General features: G+C 43.0%; 2 protein-coding genes across 11 annotated transcripts in view; both read left to right on the forward strand.

Moving 5' to 3' along the window:
- RANBP3L (RAN binding protein 3 like) overlaps positions 1 to 6,561 on the forward strand; it is an 81,609-nt gene extending 75,048 nt beyond the window's left edge. For both annotated transcript variants that reach the window (XM_019495911.2, XM_006270043.4), the window contains exons 14-15: positions 1,248 to 1,440; positions 4,646 to 6,561. In XM_019495911.2, the coding sequence (XP_019351456.1) occupies positions 1,248 to 1,440; positions 4,646 to 4,689 (237 nt within the window). In that variant the 3' untranslated portion in view covers positions 4,690 to 6,561. The remainder of the gene's footprint in view (positions 1 to 1,247; positions 1,441 to 4,645) is intronic.
- Positions 6,562 to 15,260: 8,699 nt separating this feature from the next.
- The window catches only part of NADK2 (NAD kinase 2, mitochondrial), an 88,227-nt gene continuing 84,051 nt past the window's right edge, over positions 15,261 to 19,436 (forward strand). For 2 of the 9 annotated variants that reach the window (XR_009461157.1, XM_059725226.1), the window contains exon 1: positions 15,263 to 15,619. Coding sequence is in view for 7 of the 9 variants with exons in the window: in XM_059725226.1 (XP_059581209.1) it covers positions 15,353 to 15,619 (267 nt within the window). In the remaining 2 variants the exon portion in view is untranslated. Of the gene's footprint in view, positions 15,620 to 19,436 lie in introns of all 9 variants that reach the window. The other 7 variants (XM_059725227.1, XM_059725224.1, XM_059725221.1 and 4 more) reach the window with 5 other exon arrangements.

A 19,436-nucleotide genomic window follows, 5' to 3' on the forward strand; every position in this document is an offset into this window, starting at 1 on the left:
TGACTTGGGGGTGATGATGACGTTTGCTATTGAAATACCGAATCAAGTGGCTTTTAGTGGCTTTCTTTTATGTAAATCTGGAGTGAAAGGAATGCTGTGCTGCAAACATGAGCAACCTAAAAAAGATGCTGATACTCTACTGCTTTTCAGTGTGTGTGACTATTTACACTTGTACAAAGTGGGAGAAGAAAACATCAGTCTTATTTTGCAATTGGGTATAAAACTACCAAATCAGAGTAGGATCTTTCTATTCCAATTGGCATAAGGATAAATAAAGCCATATGATTCAAAGCACTAGAGAATCAGGGCCCAGCAGATGAGTTTTCAATTATCTGCTGCCTTTCACCTTCACTAGAAGAGGTCATAACATCATTTAGATTTAATTTTGGTTGTTAATTCTTTGTTCCCCACTTGTAAGCAAAAATGCTAAACATGTATATTTATTTATACATAAATAATATGTATCTATATTATACAGATATACTAATGTATGTATATCTATAGTTGTGTGTATATGTATTATATAGTGTGTGTGTGTGTGTGTGTGTGTGTGTGTGTGTGTGTGTGTGAAAGTTTCTATGTGTTGTTATTGTTAGAAATATGTTTAGTTGGTGTGGAACTGCAGTGAATCTGGAATAAGAAGTGTTTAAAAAAACTTAGCCATTCACCAAGCTGCATCATTTTTATTTTAAGCCTCTGTCTGTTATATCAAGATGGAAAGCAATTAGTGCGTACATTTTAATAAACTCTAAACCACTTAGATAAACATGACATTATTTTCATTTAAGCTTCTGAAAAGTCAGTAACTTAAAATCTTAGATTTCATAGACATTAGGGCTGGAAGGGACCTTGCGAGATCATAGGATCCAGCCCCCTGCCCAAGGGGCAGGAAGTCAGCTGGGGTCAGATGACCACAGCAAGATAAGCACCCAAGCATAACTTAAAGGTATCCAGAGTAGGTAGTTGCACCACTTCTTGGGGGAGTCTATTCCAGACTGGAGACTCGGACGGTAAAGAAGTTTTTCCTTATGTCCAGTCTAAAATGGTCTTCCCGTAGTTTGTGACTGTTAGACCTTGCCTTCCCTTGTCTTATATAAATTATTTGGATACAGAAAGACAGAATCTCTGCAGAAGAGATTTTTTGCTCTTTTCAGTACTTGAAAACCGTGTCTGGTTTTCAGTGATCGTTGAGCTACAGCATTACTTTTCTGTTCTCTTCAAAGCACTGTGCATTTTGTTCCATGCAGGCAAGTTCAAAAGATGTTCAATACCTGTATGCAGCAATACACCACCGTCTTGTTGCATTGCAAAGCTTCGTGGAAAAAGAATCAGATACTAATCAAGTAGATACGGAGCCAGAAGCAGCCTTTTGTACGCTAATCTGTGGCAGTGATGATGAGGAGGAGGAAGAAATAACTCAAGTAAGCAGCAATAAATCAGGTAAGCAGAAATCTCTGTAGGAAGTCTGTGCTCCTTTGTTTTGTGGCTTCATTTTTAGTTTTCATTTTTCCTTTTGCTTTCCATCAAAGTCCCTATGCTGTGATGACCTCACTCCAGCAGTTAATTAGAGTTTTACCATTTTAAGTGGCTACATTCAGCGGGGCCAACTTCTTCTGGAACAAATGTCTTTAATCTTTATAACTAGAATCCTTCTTAGGCAAAATGCTGAGGGCCAGTTCTAGATTGGGTCCTCAGATGCCACCAACTTAAATTTTGGCATACCTAAAAATTAGGCATCTAGCCATAGGAGAGTTATTCAAACGAATATAGTTGTGTACCTAAACTTACCATACACCCAGCTCGGAGAGGTAGGCACCTTGAAATGTGAAGAGGCTACCTAAAGCAGGAAGTAAAGCTAATTACAACCTTCACTTCAGAGCAGTTTGCATAGTCCACAAAGTGGCTGAAACCAACTGTAGACAAGTCAAAGTACAGTAGAGATACAATGGCTGGAGTTTAAATCTCCCCTATCCTTAGAAGAAGGTAGGGGATACCTCCTTATGAATACCTCTGCTTGGCCAGAACTGCCTTATGGAGGCACATGTTGCAAATTGCTCTTCTGGGTGGAAATTGTTTTTTGATATTTGATTTATCACTAGCCACATTACTTTTTTCTTTGATGCTCAACTGCCCACTGTCTCCTATTATGTTTTTTAAAGAGCAGATTTTCATATAACTATTCAGAAAGCATCAAATCATGTACACATAACAGTCCTGAGTGACTGTTTACTTTTAGAAAACAAACAGGCCTTTTAGCAAAAATATGACAGTTTACAGTACTTGTTCCCATGATCATTTGTTTTCTAACAGTATTTCAGTAGCATTCAGTTTTTCTAAACAAAATGTGCTGCTGTTACACAACAGATTTTTTTCCAAGTACTCATTTTTCCTTTCAGCAACAGGAAAATTCTGAGTGCTGAGAATTCTCTTGTTGTCGCCAAATAATCAAACCCTCTCTGTATCCTTCTGAAGTAGCCTCCATTTCATTTTTCAAAGGGTTTCTATTAATTTGAAAACTCTGTATAAGTCAAATTCCTTCCCAGAATTATTGATGGTAAGCACTCTTTGTTCTTTCACAAAAGTTGAGATGAATGTTAAGGTCAAAACAGTGTAGAGGTGCAGATTTACAAGTTAAATATTTATTTTGTTTTGCAAAGATTTCTGATGCAACAGTGGTATGGCAAACTAAATCTCAGATCTGTGTAACAGTGCACAAGATTAAAGGATAATAATGCTATCTCTGATTTTTCCTAGCCACTTCCTCCACACTTTTATCTTTCATTTTTCTCCAAAGGATCAGTGATAATAGTATTTATGGTACCTTTCAACATAGCTCATGTGTGGCTTTTAGCATTTCTTGCTTTATCTTGATTGCTTCTGTTATCTTCATAACAATTGGGTCTTCATTCTGTGCAGTTTTTAACTTCAGTACCCCAACTTCACCTTAAACCCCTATGTCTACCTACATTCATACAAGCCAGTCTTGCTGAATGTTCTGCTGTGACTTCTTTTAGAATAGAATACATACAAATGTTTGCTCTTGCAGGAGAAACTCTCCCGGGAGTGATTTAACTCTGGTTCTTTCCAGTTTATTTTTCTCCTGGAACAGCCATTTTTGCACTGGAAAAAAATCCTGAACATCTGTATACCTGTGGTTTCTCCTGTAAGCACAGGGACTCTCCCAGGGCACTTACCCACGTGCAGTCTGCTCTGACATGCTGGAAATCCAGTGTTTCGGAGCAGGCTCAATTAATCAAGTCTGCTGGAGCACATAATTGACATGTCCGGCGCTGCATCAGATGCAGTTGTACCAATGACGCAGTGCATGTTAGTGCTGAAAAAATGGTGGGCGGTACGCTTTGAACTAAAACACATTTAAAGTGTTTTAGTTCATAGCACACCATCACCAGTTCCTCAGCACTGATGCATGCTGAGCCACTTATACACCTGTACCTGATGCAGCACTGGGTGCTTTTAATTAGTGTTAAAAGTGCCCCGTGCTGTGTTGGGAGCACATGTAGAAATGCCCTAAATGTCTCTATGTGGTCTAAGCAGTTGAATCTAACTATTGAATCTCACTTTTCTCTCCTAGATTAAATTTCCTAAGGTTCTTAAAACAGCTGCATCATAGGGGTTAAAGAGAAACTTCTAATCTTCCCTAGCATTATTACTGCCTCATCAACAATGCTGGTGAAGAAAAAATAATAAGATTCCAATTCGTAAACCTAATAATGAGTAAAACGAGCTGAAAGCAATCTTTTCTTTTACTATCCTGCCAAACTTGGACTTCTGGATTCTGTGGTATGTGCAGTAGTTATTAGTAACACTTAGTGAACCTATATTTTCTATTAAAATCAAATTTCTTTTTCTATCATTATATTATGATATGACTCGTATAGGGCATCTAAGTCTCATATTACAAATTACCCATCACAAAGATCAGACTGCAGTCAACCTAGCATTATGATATTTGGGGTTCAGTCACAAGTTATTAAGTACTTGCTATGAAGTAATGAAAACACTTCCAATTCCAAACAGTGTTCCTTTTTAAAATGAGGTCTTTAGATAACATTCTACACCATATAGCATCAAGCCTGAAATATGTATGCCTGTAAGTAATAATCAGTAATCTGACCAGAATTATTACACTGATTTAATTAGGGGGGACCAGAAGGGTTTGGGGGAGACCTTGTTTCCCCTAGCGCCCCCTGGGATGACAGGGAATAATGGCCACAAGTTGTTGGAGGGTAGGTTTAGATTGGACATCCGTAAGAACTACTTCACAGTTAGGGTGGCTAGGATCTGGAACCAACTTCCAAGGGAAGTGGTGCTCCCTCCTACCCTGGGGGTCTTTAAGAAGCAGCTTGATGTCTACCCGGCTGGGGTCATTTGAGCCCAGTTTTCCTCCTGCCCAGGCAGGGGGTCGAACTTGAAGATCTACAAGGTCCCTTCCGACCTTGCTTCTATGATTCTATGAATTGCTTGCTGTCCTGTAAAAAAACGTTTGTGGATATGCCTGAGTTTAGTTAGATTATATGCATCTAACCCAAGAACATACTTTAAAGTTATAACCTATTATGAAATGTCAATTTGATTCAAAATGTGAATACTCTGGAGTAAACAAGTATTTTAAATTCTATTTCAGATCATTCTAGATGGATCCGCAGACAGCCTGTGGTTTGTTCATGACAATGATTACAGGAACAAAGACTGGCAGCTCCATAGTGCTGAAAATCCCAAATTATCTCATCAGTCTGTGGAGTGAAGGAATCTGATGCATTTGTTCCATGATTTTCAAGAAATAAATTAATTTTCAGGACTACAAAAGTTTAATACATCAGAGAAGGACTTGACGTGCACTTTAAGGATTCCAGTCATCATTCCTTGCACTGAAATGGGAATGACAGGATGGCCTCCACTGTTCAAGAAGTATTATAAAGGTTTCAGGATTTTGGAATTAGGCATACTTAAAGATACTGAATAAGGGACATTATCCCTAATCATGTTTATTCATCATATTGATGGATAAAATCTTGCCATGAACTTCATGATATTCCTATATGAAGAGATTATTTATTTTTGTTTTCCATAACACAAAACAAAACATTTATGAAGACTTTAAAAGTAGCTTTGTTGAAAACAGTGAATATAGCTGATAACGTTCAAAGACCCATTCTATAGTCCATACACGAGCAGAATTATTTGTCCACGTCTGTGTAAAATGAACAAAGCCTATGGAAACTAGCCTTTATAATTAAACAAGGTATTTGATAATGAAACAAAACATTTTTGTTTTGAAAATATTCCAGGATGTGAATTGGCTATCGGATTGTTTTTAAATGGGGTCCTACTCTGCTTCTGATAGTCAGCAGGAGTTTTGCTGCTGACTGCAGCGAGAAAAGGTTTGGGCCTCAAGTTTTAGGATGCATCTGAAAATGCAGCTGTAATATCCACAAGCACATTTATTTGCACCTTCTTTGCTTGCATAACACAAGTAATTACATAATTAACTGCTCTTTTGGCCTTTGCAAATGTGTGTCCATATAGTATTTCTGTAGAACTGCTGAAAATGTCTTAACCATGTGTGCCAAACTAGTTAAATGTATGAGTTTTATTGTTAACTATAGGCTACCAAGCACCAACACCTCTTCATCTGATTACCTACTATACAATTTAACATATACAATCCAAGCAGAACTAAAGATACAGTCACTTGACAATAATGAACCTATAATTTACTATGCATTGTTTAAGCTTTTTTTTGCTAACCAAGCTGATTAAGATACTGTAAAAACAAACTCTCTAATGCCTTCTGTCAGCCACCAGTTCACAGTACAAAGCAGCCATTTAGAGCCTTGGTTCTCTACTACTCCAGTCCACAAAGAAAATATATCTTTATGCATCTTGCTGAACCTCTCTGTAGCATTTTATATACATGATTATCAAACACTGATTTTCTTCAACTGATGGCTGACATGAAGTCTCTCTGGACTCAGAGGGCATGTCCTGACAATTGCACACATGTGGTTTTCAGTGCCTCAAAGCAGTTTGAGGTGCTGCAACCTGCATGTGGTGCACATGCACCCATTTGCCATGCTGCTAATTAGTGGTGTGTTGGTTTTTTGATACTGAGAGATCCTTGTGTCAAAAAAATCCACCACTGAAAAATAGTGGTGTGGCGTGCACAGCAGCAGCATGTGCCACCAGAAAGAGAGCCTGGCTGGCTGGAACCATGCTTTGGCTGCTGGCCAGGCTCCAAACGGCTGGCTCAGTATCACTGGTGCCCCAGGAGGCCCTTAGGACCCCAGATAAGACTGCTAGGGCCAGCACAGGTGCTGGCTTCAGCCTCCCTTACCCAATCTGGATCACTTTGCTGTGCACTGGAGCACACATGCAGGGGTGTGCTTGAGGACAAACAGCAGCACAAATATGTGCCACTGCTATTTGTCCTTCAGGAAATACACACCCTTGCACATACACACTTGTTGGGACACACCCAAAGGGTTGTTATAGGTTTTTAACCTCAATAGTTATTGCCTCTGAAGTCCAACCAAGGTTCAGTCCACACATCTTAATAAACATTTATATAAAGCTGTTCAAGAATTGGTGTAACAACATTCACTGAAGTGCTAAGAAAACCTGCATCTTAGGGTAAATGTGATATCTTTTATTACAGGGGTGTAGGTTGTAGTCGTGTTGGTCCAAGAATATAGGCAGACAAGGTTCTTTGGGTAAATGTGGTATCTTTTATTAGACCAACTCAAATAGTTGAAAAAAATCTTAGCAAGCTTTTGGGTTTAAATATGAAGGGCATTTAAACCAGAAAGCTTGCTAAGAAGAATTTTCCCAACTATTTGAGTTAGTCTAATAAAAGATACCACATTTACCCAAAGAACCTTGTCTGCCTATGTCCTTAGACCAACATGACTACAACCAACAACCCTAAGAAAACCTGAACATTCAGCTCGTTTATAATATAGCATTGTCTTCCAGAATTCTTAGTTTCTGAGTACTAGTTATCTAGAACTGAATTGAAGCAAGGCTGATGTGTTCTTGGTAGGAAAAGAGTGTTACTTAAAGGAGTTGAACTTCTGACATATCCACAAATTGAGGGGTCCATAGCCCCTCAATCATCAGTTCCACTGGAGATCCAAACAGCAAAAATGGCACAATGCTCTCTTCCATCTGTGGTGGCCAGAACTTTGTGTCCCTTCATACCATTTTCACTCTTTTGTATAGAAGTCCTCATAGATTTGCCTTACAGATTTGATTATTGCAAGTCATGCCAGGGACCAAAGCAATGCTCTATGTAAAAAAAGAAACAACTCCCCTCCTTTCCCTTCAACTGTTACGAAATACAGCAGCCTATCTGCTTAGACCTATCTAAGTAAGAGGTCACAGTGAGAACACTGCCCTGGAACACCCCTCTCTAAATTGATTATCCATTGGTACAAAGTGCAGTTTCAAAATCTGTTATGAGAAACAAAATCCTCCATGGAATAACGTCTAGGTCTCTATTACATCTCCACTCCAATACTCTGTTATAGCCACATTACCTGAAGGACTTCTCTGATGCGTGGGAAACAATACTTTCATAGAAGCTGCTCCTAGACTGCAGAATTAGTTCCCATAAGATATAAAAATGTAGTGTTGCTTCTAACTGTTGAAAACTAAGCAAAACATCTCTTTGAATTACATTTCCCCAAGCAGGGCTATACTTCCTTATGCACATACATACTTTGAAATGAATAAAGCTCTACCTCGTAAAGGCTGGGGAAGAAAAGAGAAATGTTGTTTTTGTTTCTATTTTTAACTCCTTGGTAGGACATTAAATATTATGCTGTTGGGAGGCCATACAAATATATAGTCTTTAAAATATTTTTGGTGTGAGCTTCTATTCTTGATATCTAAATGTATTAAATTATTTGTGCTGTTTAGCATCGCTGCACTAAAAACATAGCTTTTCAAGGCTAATGTATGTTAACATTTTATAAATGGAATTCAGTATTGATAATATAAAGTTTATATTTTTTGACATCAAAAAAGTAGAATAATATTTTAGCTAAGCAATTAATTTGTATGTTCACTGTCACTGGGTATCTTCTTCTGTGTTCCAGTTCTAGCTATGAATACAATAACTTCAACCCACCCCTATCTCAAAATTCTTCCATCTTAGATTTTCAAGGAGCTAGAGTGTATTTAACAGCAAAAAATATCAGCACATATCCTATGCATGCAAAATTTCCATTGCTGTTGAGAGATTTAAAGAAATAAGTAGGGTCTGAAACCCTTAAGTATTAATACAGAAATAGTTTTTAAAAGAAGTGGAAAGCTAATAATTCTGAGTAAAAGACCAAATAAATTAAACCTGACATTAAAATTAGGTGCTTCTGACAGCTAATTAGTAGCCAATCTAACAGAAATTATTTGGAATGATGATTTAAGTGATGGTGACCTATATCCTGTTACCTGTCTAAATCACATCCTAAAACTTATCACAAAGAGCTTTTGGTGACCTTTATTAAATGAGTTGATAGTTCATGTCAGCCAAACCCTCCATGTTTTGTCATAGTGTTTTCCTAGCACTGATACTGATATAGATAATATTCTATGCAGAGTGGCCAAGAACTGAATGAGTATCAGTACTAAAGCCTGCTTCCCCCTTAAGTTTTTTTCCCAGAACGCATTTTTGAGGTGCATTTTCAGGACAGTTTGAGGAAGCATGCACTGCCTGTTCTTTCATTAAACAATGGACTTCAAACTCCAGAGCTGTGTTTACTTTCGCAAACACTTAAAAAATAATTCACTTAAAAAATAATAATTTGGTTGTAACTGTTCGTCTGTGCTGTTTGTTTGAAATGCGTTGTCAGTTGAATTAATCTGCTTGATGGCTGAAGTACTTAGGAAAAACTGATGTGTGTTCTGAAAAGTAAATTATAACATGACTGCTCTAGTTGATGTGTGGACTAGAAAGGGATCGACCATCTCACTGAGGATGTTGTTTCCAATATTTATTTTTCAGAAGATGTTTTTGGCTTTTTTCATGTTCTTTGTCCTATGAACAACCAGACTTCATTGGAATTTGTTCACTAAACTCTGTGTGCCAATTTCTGTCCTAATTTATAACTTGTATCACCACAAGACTTCATTAGTGTTGCATACAAATGTATGGCTGGACAGAAACTGGCCCCAGGAATTAAATTGCTGTTGAACTGAACTGAATTGTCAAGTCAGTAATCTGGACAATGTGTAGGACTCTGCTAAGTAAATGAGATGATGGACATTGTTTAATGTGAGCTGAAGCTTCTGGAGAGCAAGAAAATTTCCCCCTGAGGAATAAGAATTAACAACTGCGGCCACTTGGCTCCAAAATCATAGAATTAGATTTTGTTTAAAAAAAAAAAGCTCTAGGGGCTGTTCAGCTCACCCTAGGCATATGTAAATGATACTAATATCAATGTAAATAGTACTGATGTCAATATAGATAACATTCATTTTCAGGAGTCATAGACAAAGATGAAGGAAGTATAGATATCGTAAAAGATTATACCAGTGATCACTGATAAATTACTGATAAATAACTAATAAACATCACCAAAATAACTTTTGCTAACACAAATCAATCAACTTCACTAGGAAAAGACAACATTGTTTTATTCTATAATTGTTCTGGAAACAGTTCCTAAATTCTATTGCCTAAGAGAAATGTTTGCAGAACTGTTATGTAAAACTGTTGGTACTGGTAGAATCTGACAACAATTAAAATTTGTTAATAATAATAGTTCTGATGTACAAATGATGCCAATTATATTGTTTTTGTAATACAGAAAGAACTAATAGATTCAGGGTTATTACAGTAATAAATGTAAAAACATGTATACATCTTTATTTCAAATTATTCAGGAACAAATCTGTTATTTATGTCTGTGCATCTCTCCAGAAGTGATTTGATTGCAGTATGTTTCTCTTACACTCAATATCTATGCCACAGACCATGAATTCAAAGGATCTTCCCAGCTATGGGCAGGAGTGCAAAACCATACCTGCTGCAATCTGATCCATATCTTTTCTTGAATATCTTTCAAGTCACTGGAAATCTGTTCATGTTTCCAGGTTTTCATAATAGGGATGTGTATTAGTTTGTGAGAGATCTTTTGTCTACTGGCTTATAAATTTCAGATGGTATTCCATCAGGACCACATGCTTTGTTGTTCTTCAGCTGCTTAATGGCTTTCAAAGTATCTTGATAAATTGGTGGATTTGTAAGGTAGTCCTTAGGGTGTTGTGAAATGGGTTTGATGGTATTGTTTTTGACATTAGAGTTTCAGTTCAGCAGCTCTTGAAAGTGCTTCTTCTGTTGTACCGTGATGGTGAAGCTGTCTTTAAAAAAGAGTGCTGTTCCATCCTTGGACCTCAGGGGACAGCTTTTTGTGTACCAGGCCATAGATAGCATTGGCTGTGCTATGCATGTGGCTGTCGGCAAACTTTTGAATCTCTTTTGCTATGTCCTCCCACCACTTGCTCTTTCACTCTTGAATTTCCCTCTGGGACTTGGCTTTAATGTGGTGATAAGTGATTTGTTTCTGTTTGGAGCTGAAAATTTGAAGGCTTCTGGCAAGGCTGTCCTTTTCCTGTTAATGAGAACTTGAACTTTCTTATAATTCTCATTCTCATTGAACTAGTCCTGATGTTTCTTTGTAGAGAAGCCTAAAGCTTCTTTGCACACCTCATGAATGCTTTTCTTGAGGCTCTCCCAATGATCAATGGACTCACTTTGCTCACTGAGGAGATTCCACCCAAGTCCCAATGTGAGTTCAGACCACTCAGAAGTACAACAGATATGAACTTTTCTTGCTAGACAGCTTCAAAAGTGCTGCAACCAACACTGAGATCTTCACATGGCCTTCATTGACCTGATTATGGCCTTTGAGTCAACCAACAGAGAAGTCCTGTGGAAGATGCTGATGAGATTTGGATGCCTGCCAAAAAATTTTTACAATATCAGATTTTTTCTTGATGACATGACAGCAGCTGTCCTAAGCAATGGCTTAGAAATGGAATCAAGCAAGGTCGTGTGAATGTACCAACACGCTTTTCCATCTACATTGCAGCTATTTTACATCTCATTGCTGATACACTTCCATCTGGAGTCAACATCCAGTATCGCATGGATAGGAATCTCTTTAACATTAACTAGTTACAATCCAAATCCAAGATAATCAACACATCCAATACTAATCTTCAGTATATTGATGATTGTGTCTCGTGTGCCCACTCAATTGAAGAGCTCCAGGAAACTCCTGAGTGCTTCTGTGAAGCATGCAAAATGTTTAGATCAGTACTTCCCAAACTTTTGACCCCTCACTCCCAACCCACAGCTCCCCAACCCTGCGACCCCATCCGCTGATGTTACAACCCCTGTTTGTTCTGTTTGTGCTTCACAAAAGGGTCCTGATCCATGACTAGGGCTCAAAGGCATTATGGTGGTATTATTGATTTTTATTGGAATAATCATTGATGAAAGGTAGAGTTGTCTATCATACACAATCTAAAATTACCATCAAACTTATGAAACTCAGAAGATTTAGGCCCAGATCCTGTTGCACCTAACCGGTATCTAAATGTGATTCTACCTTGCTAAAGTTGCTGAAAAATTAATGCAAAAAGTGAATGGGTCCTTACCACTCTTTGTGACTTAGTCTGAAGACTAAGATGAAGAAAGCACATTGCAAAAGTGCTAAGTGGTGGTGTTCAGCTTTTTAGAGCAAGGGTGCTCAGCTCCCAGCCTGTGGACCAGATTTGGGTGCTACCACTCCCCTGCTGCTGAACTTTGAGACCCATGGGGAGCCCCAGGCATGGATTGGGTGTGATTCCAGTGTGTAGGTCCAGGCAGAAGCAGGGCAGCATTGGGCCCCAGGACCCAATCTTGGCATGTGGGAGCAGGAGGAGGTGATGCCAGGCCCCCAGGGCCCATAGGGTTGCCAACTCTGCATGAATCTATTCCAGGAGGTTTCTGGAACACCAACATGCCTGGGACACATAACATGAACGTGCCTCCGTGCTTGTGTACATCAGTTACAGATTACAGTGTGTAGATTTACATCAGGAAGGCAAATGCACATTACTATTACATTTTAAAAACCCACTGGACTACTGTATAAATCAGATTAAATGTTTAATATTTATTTTTAATGAATGCCCTATTATTTATCTCCTTGGTGACTCTCAGCAGTCTCCTAGAGCTTTATATTTAATTCCTGGAGACTCCAGAGTAATCCTGGAGGGTTAGCAACCCTAGGCCCAATCCTGGCGGGAGGGGGTGGTGCCCAGCCCGTGAAACCCGATCCTGATGTAGGGGGCAGGGAGTAGGCAGTGCCAGGCCCAGGGCTCCCATCCTGGTGTGGGAGGTCCACCCAGCCTGTGAACCAACCCTATACCATTCATCTGGTTTTCTGGGCAGAAAGGTTGAGTGCTCCTGTTTTAGAGTATTGGGCCAGGTGCTGCTGCCCATGGGCATTGTGGGACACTACTCCCCTCCAGTAGGGGAAGGAGGAAGGAGAAACAGGGGAGAGAGGTGGCTGCCAATGACAGAGGGAGGGGAGAGAGAGAGGTAAACAGGGAGGGCTGTGGCGAAGATCAGCAGCACAGGACAGAGCAGGAAAGGGGATGTGCAGAGCTGAGCTGCTTGCCACTGATCCTTTGTGTCGCAGGCTGGATCCACCCCTTGTTCTGTTAGTTTTCAGGGACTTGAGCAGGATGGAATAACTTAGCTGCCTACGATGCCTCAAAGTTGGAAAAGGAGCTGGCCCTTAGTATTTAACTCTTGGGCATAAAAACAAAATTAATTGGTGACCTTGTTCTGTGAGATCTCAGGTTCTTTTTCAGACTTATATTCAATCTCCACAAAAAGAATCTCACTTAGGTCTTCAAGATGAACATCTGTATGTCTATGTAATACCAGGCTCAGCCTTCAGTGGGCTAATATAGGCAAAGAATTGGCTTTAGTTTATCAACTGTTGCAAAAAAGCCTCACCATTTCCAAACGGAAAACAAAAAGCAATTTATAAAAAAAAACAACCCTATTCCTGCTACTTTGACCATGGTGTTGATTCTTAAATCTTACCCATATTGCTCTAAATGAAAGACTTAATATCACATCTTGTATGCATGCTAAACTGTAATGTGCAGACTTAGCTCTATTAACATGCATAAAACACTATTAAAAACTGTAAACCAACCCCACTATTCTGAAAACCTGCTCTCCTGACTGGCTGGGTAGATGGGGAGGAAGGACAGCCTCCTTCCCATTCCAATAGGTAAGTCAATAGGCTGTGCCTCTAGAAACCTGTATTTACGTCCTAGCTCAATTACAGATTTCTATCTGAACTTGGGTAAATCATGTATTCTCTGTGCCTGGCTTTCCCTCCTCTACCATCTTTGTCCTAATGCTCGTGAAACACGGTCCAAATTCCTGCGATTGAGCCTTCATTGCACTACACACTTATGTGTTACTTAGTTTAGAAGAATTTTTCTGACTTGGAAGAGGTCTGATTTAGAAAGATGTCTGCTTTGTGCACAGCTGAACACGGCATCATAGAATAACAAGGAAGTCGGGCTGGAGGGGACTTCCAGAGGTCATCTAGTCCAACCCCTGCCTGAAGCAAGATCGTCCCCATCCAGACCAAACCATCCCATCATCTAAACTACATATGACTACTGTCAACCCTGACACAACACAGACCTAACCTCTAACCTACCACAGGTAAAGCAGGAGAACCAGGACAGCCAACATCTTGCTTGTATGAAATGTTGTTGATATATAATCAAGAGATCCCAGGCCCCCTGCTGCAGAGGAAGGCGTGCATCTGACCATGGGGTAAAATTCCTTCCTGACCCCAAATATTGCTATTGGTGTGACCCTGAGCAAAGGGGCCAAGACCCGACAGCCAGGAACCTCCCGCTTTGGTCCCAGCATGAGCACTGGCACATCCCAGTCAAAGTCCCCAGTCTCGGCTGCAGCCAACACCCAGCCCGTGTGAGGAAAGCTCAAAAACACCCTGATGCAAGTAGCCGAAAAGGGAGGTCAGGGCAAACAGCAAGGCCCAGAAGCCTGGGAATGCCCATAAAACAGCGGCGTGCCTGCGCTGTCCTAAATCATCCCCAACCAGTGCCTTCAATCCAGGAGCCGTGCCCTGGGATTTAGGGGAGAAATTGCTGGGATTTAAGATGAGCCTGTCTGGTTCCCTAACCCAGTGGTTCTTAACTTTTTTTATCCCAGGACCCGTTTGTAAACATGGGTGGCCAGTCGCCACCCAGTGCCCCCCACTCCCGACCTGCTGGGAACTGACAGCTGGCAAGGGGAAGCTGCAGTTCCCCGTTTTCCCCCATTTTAAAAGTGTTTTTAGACCCTCGCATATATCCTTGCAACCCACTTTTGGGGCATAACCAACAGGTTGTTAAACCGCCCTAACCGAGCAGCTGGGCCGAGGTGGCAGTGCCATTTCCTGGGGCTTCACCCAGGCTCTTGCCAGAGGCTGTGGCTTGGGTGGCCCCGTCCTGCCCAGCCCCCGGCTCCTCCCGCCTCTGTGCCCTGAGCCAGCATCCCCGGTCTCTCCGGTTTTAAAAAATCCCCAATTTTCAGTGCAAAAAAAAAAAAAACCACAGAAAAATGGATTTGAGGTTAAAATGAAATACCACTACATACATACGTATATACACACACACACACACACACACACACACACACACATACACAAGATCTATGTAAGCGGTGTTTCATTTTAATTACGGAAAAATGTAGATTCATGGCTACTTTTTTAAAACTGAAAACCGGTGCTTTCTGTAAGCGGGAGCACACCAGGACCCCTGGTCCGCGCGGGGTTTATTCCTGGCCCCCACAGCTGGCGGGGGGAGGGGCGTTTCCCCAGGGCCACAACTGCCATGTGTGGCGCAGAGACAGGACTCGGCGCATGCGCAACCGCACTGGCGAGTCGCGATTCAGGCGCACCCGCCTTAGCAGCGGTAGCAAACGAGCAGCCTATCAACATCACGGGCTCTTCCGGCTCCCGTCCTTGTTCCGCCACGTGCCTCGCGATTGGTTGGGAGCGGCGCACGCGCAGCCTTAACGGCTGGCGGGTGTATGGAGTCGCGCACTGACACCTCGGCCGGGCGCAGCAGCGGCTTCCCGCATTGGTGGAGCGCGGCGCGTGCGCAGTGCGGCCCGCGGGGTGGGCGGGGCTCGCCGTGGCCATGTGAGCCCCGCGCTCTGGCAGCGGCTGCGGCGGCGGCGGCGGCGCTGGCGGGAGGTGGCCCAGGCAGAGCCGCGCTGCCGGGGGGTGGCGGAGGGCGGGCGATGCCCCGCGGCCCGGCTTTGCTGCGCGGCTGCCCCTGCGCTTCGCCGCTGCTGCTGCCGCCCTGCCGCGCCCTCGCCCTGCCCCTGCCCCTGCCCCGGGCTCTCGCTGCCGCCGGGCGCGGGCGGGGCGCGGGGCTGGGCTCGGGCGGCGGCGGCGGCGGGTTCCGGCCGTCGCGCGTGGTGGTGGTGGCCAAGACCACGCGCTACGAGTTCGAGCAGCAGCGCTATCGCTTCGCCGGGCTCTCCGAGGACGACCTGCGCCAGCTGGTGAGTGCGGCCCGGCCCGGCCCGGCTGGCGTGCGGCAGCCCCAGCTTTGGGCCCGGCTGCAGCGGGAGGGGCAGTGGGGCAGGTGCCCCCACGTGCGGAGCGGGTGCTGCTGTGCTGCCCACAGCGCCCTGGCAGCCGGTGTGTGGGTCCGATGTAGCTGACAAACTGGCCCCTGCCACTCATCCAGTGTTTGACAGCTGTGGTGTCTAAGGTGCTGCTGTGCCCCGCCGTCTGACTGTCCTTAAAAGCCGGCTCCATCCTGCAGGCAAGACCTCCTGTAGCCTCCCAAATGACTGCTTGCTTTAGGCCTGGAGCCCCCCTCCTGTGAGTCATTGCACACTAGAAATATCCTCCAGCTTCAAGTCTCCTAACTCCTGAAGTGACCTTGTGAGCAGCAGCCCCGGTGATGCTGGATGTGAACTGGCCATTAGTGCTGCTGTCTTAATCCGCTAAGCCAGTGGCTCCCAGTCTGTGGTACGGGTACCACCAGTGGCACGCGGACAACCTGTCAGTAGTACTCATTAGTAGATTTATTGTAATTGCCTTATATGACAGAATTTTGCTGGTGGTTCTTAAAGTTGTATCATTTTAAATTGGTGGTGTGCAGTCTGTCTGAGTTTGGGAACCACTGCGTTAAACCGTTAATTTCTCAATAGCTTCCATTTACATTAAATGACTTTATCCTGCTGGGGGAAGGCAGGGTAGGAAGCTTGCTTTTTTTTCTACTGGTTATGAAAAATCATGTGATGCAGCTCTGATTTAGTTAGTCCACAAGGTGTAGGTCTACCTGCTTTTTGCTTGATTTCAGACTAATATGGCTAACTACCTCTCATTTAATCCTGTAGGACACTTTTCTTCTCCTCCCCTTTGAAAATCATTCCATTAGGAGGACAAACACTGAAGGTTCAATTTAACAGCGGTGGTCTGAATTAGTATGGGTCATCTCATGGTAATTCAAAGGGCTCATATAAGTCAGTTACTTTTTGGTTAGGAATTCCAAGAGTTGCTAGCAGGCTGTAGAGAAATATCCTAATATATGCCTCGGGATATGTGATTTTGTTAGTAAAGGCTGTAAGTTAATGGCCAAGTAAATGCCAAGATAATGATTGCATGGTGTCTTTAGTTTTGGGTCTTCTAATGTTTTTTTCTTAAGGGGATTAAGTTTCTCCTTTGCTACACATTAGCTAAGCTAAATCACAGTTATGCCACTTCCTTTTTATGGTTTCTAAGATCCTGTAATTTTTCCCCCCCCCAAACCTTTCCAGCTTCACAGCCAAATCTTCTTGTCCTTATTTCCTACCCCAGCTTCTACAAAATCCTTATAGAAACTCATGGCTGCCTATTCAGTACAAATGTAATGTAGTTGCTAAAGTAACTTTTTTCTTACCCTTTCTTTTTCTTCTCTCAGTTGGCAGTTCAGTGGCTCTGGCATCAAATCTCAGGGGGTTTTTTTGTTCCATTTCCAAAGCGTAACAGATCTCTGCTTCTCTCTACTTAGTCAGGTTTCAGAAAGTCCCCTCATCTACCACTGTTCCCATGCTTGTCTACTAGAGGTGCACTGATGCATCAGTCCCATCTTGTATTAGTACCGATATAAGGAAAATTAACATTATTGGCTATATTGGCCAAAAAAAAACGCCGATAATGTTGCCAATAAATGCTCCGTGAATGTGCACAGCTGCAGCGCAGCGTTCGAGCAGACAGAAGTGCATCCTGGCAGCATGGAGAGCAGTGTCTAACTGGTAAGTCTGTTGTGAGGGAAGGAGTAGGGGGTACGGACTGAGGCCCCTGTGGTGAGGTAGGGAGCGGGGCTGGGGCAGGTGCTGCACAGCTGCGGCAGGGCATAGGATGGAGCCATGAGCAGCTCGTCCAGGGGGTGTGGGGAGGGCAGGTGGCTTCTGCCACTATGCACACCCCAGGAGGGAATGGGGGCTGTGTGCCTCTCCCAGTTTGTGGGAGTGAGGGTGGGCTGCTGCTGCAGGCTGGGGCTGGGGGCAGCACTGTGCTCTTCCCAGCGGGGGGTTGGGCAAGGGCTGCGCTTGGGATGGGCAGCAGCAGTGCTGGGAACAGGGCTACAGGGGGATGCAGGCACCCCAGAATTCTCCGTAGGCCCCTTCCCCCCAGCGCTGCTGCTGCCTGTCCCAAGCATAGCCCTTGCCTAACCCCCTGCTAGGAAGAGTCCAGTGCTGGCCCCAGCCTGCAGCAGCTGTCATCCTCACCCGTGCACAGATCTGGGCGCATATGCCCCCCACGCCCTCCCTGGGTGCGCGTATCAGCAGGAGCTGTGCCCCCCCGGATGAGCCATGGCTCTGCCCCAGCCCCGCTCCCTCCCTCTGCCCCCTTCCCCCCGTGTCTCTTCCCACTGACGGCACTTGCCAGCCAGACACTGCTCTAAGCTGCCAGGCCGCATATCGGCAGTAGAGTAGGTATTGGCCAACATAGCTAGTTAAAAATCAGCCTTGGTATCGGCCCCAAAAATCTCTATCAGTGCATCCCTATTGTCTACCTGTTTGCCTGTCTCTATACCAGTGGTGCAGAAGGGCCGGAAGAGTGGCTCATGTGGGTGTGATCCAGTGTGCTTGGCCGTGCACTGGCCTGACCCCATGGACCGGATCCAGCCATAGAGTGCCCCTGCATGCTGGCCTTGCTGTACTCCAGTGCAGGTAATGCTACCATTGCTCCTTCACCGCCAGATTTCTGGACTTGTGTGGAGTGGCAGCCCCCTGGGCCAGATGACAGCTCTGAGCTGGAGGTTCAACACCCTTGCTCTCTACATAGTTGCCTCTATACCTTCTTTGATGTGGCTTAAGTATGTTAAGAACTTCAGAAGATCTTATCTAAGACTTTTACCTTGTCCACAATTGAATCCCTCAAAGAGCCATTTCTTCCTTTGTTGTCCATTGTGAATCTAGTTGCCTTGATTGTTGTTCAGTTTTTTTGTAGCCACTTGCCTGCCTAGGGACAGCCAGGAAAGTCCAGGTGAATCAACAGGTATGCAATCCATGTGCATGAGTTAGTGTTATTAAACCTCCTTGACAATGTTCTCATTCAAATGTGTGAAATGGTTTTAGTTCACTTTAGCTGAGCCCTTTTTGAACCAAACTTATTCTCTATAGACAAGGATTAAACTGCAGTAATCTGAAGTAATTTTATACCCAGACAGGAGTATTCACAAGTGTGTTCAATGTGCATCAATTGTATTATTTTAATTGACTTTTATTAAATCCGCTAATTGTACCTGTTCAGAAAAGCCTTTGGACTGCAAGCCCCTTTGAGTCATTCCTTTCCGGATATCTGGAAAGCAAGCTGCAGATTACGGTTGCTATCATACATACTTTAAGGCAAAACCTTTCTTCTTTTAACTTAGCCTTACCCAATTGTCATGAAATAGTAACAGTTTACATACCGAATGGAGGCACACATTTGTGTATGCCTGTAAGGAAAAACTTGCTGGTATAATTGTACTTTATAAAGCCTCGAACAGATGCGTATTCCAGAATATGTGCCTTTTCCTAGTTTAGTTGATATGTCTTTGGAATGTCTGCCTAGCATGTTATAATAATGTAACTTTAGCGATATAAATATCTCTATGTAGACAAACCCTCACTTAGTCTACATGCAATTTTGCAGTGTTGATTTGGACTTTTGCTCTGTAGATACACATGGTAAAAAAAGATTTGCTCATCAAGTTGAAAGGTTTTTTTTGTCTTTTGTTCCAAGTTCTTAATTTTGGATGCTGCTGTTTTCCTGAATTTTCTTCAGCTTGTTTGTAGGATTTTCCATTTTCTTTGCTCATATTTTCAGGCTGTTTGTAAC

Source organism: Alligator mississippiensis, chromosome 3 (genome assembly GCF_030867095.1).
Source record: "Alligator mississippiensis isolate rAllMis1 chromosome 3, rAllMis1, whole genome shotgun sequence".
NCBI classification, from domain to species: Eukaryota; Metazoa; Chordata; order Crocodylia; family Alligatoridae; genus Alligator; species Alligator mississippiensis.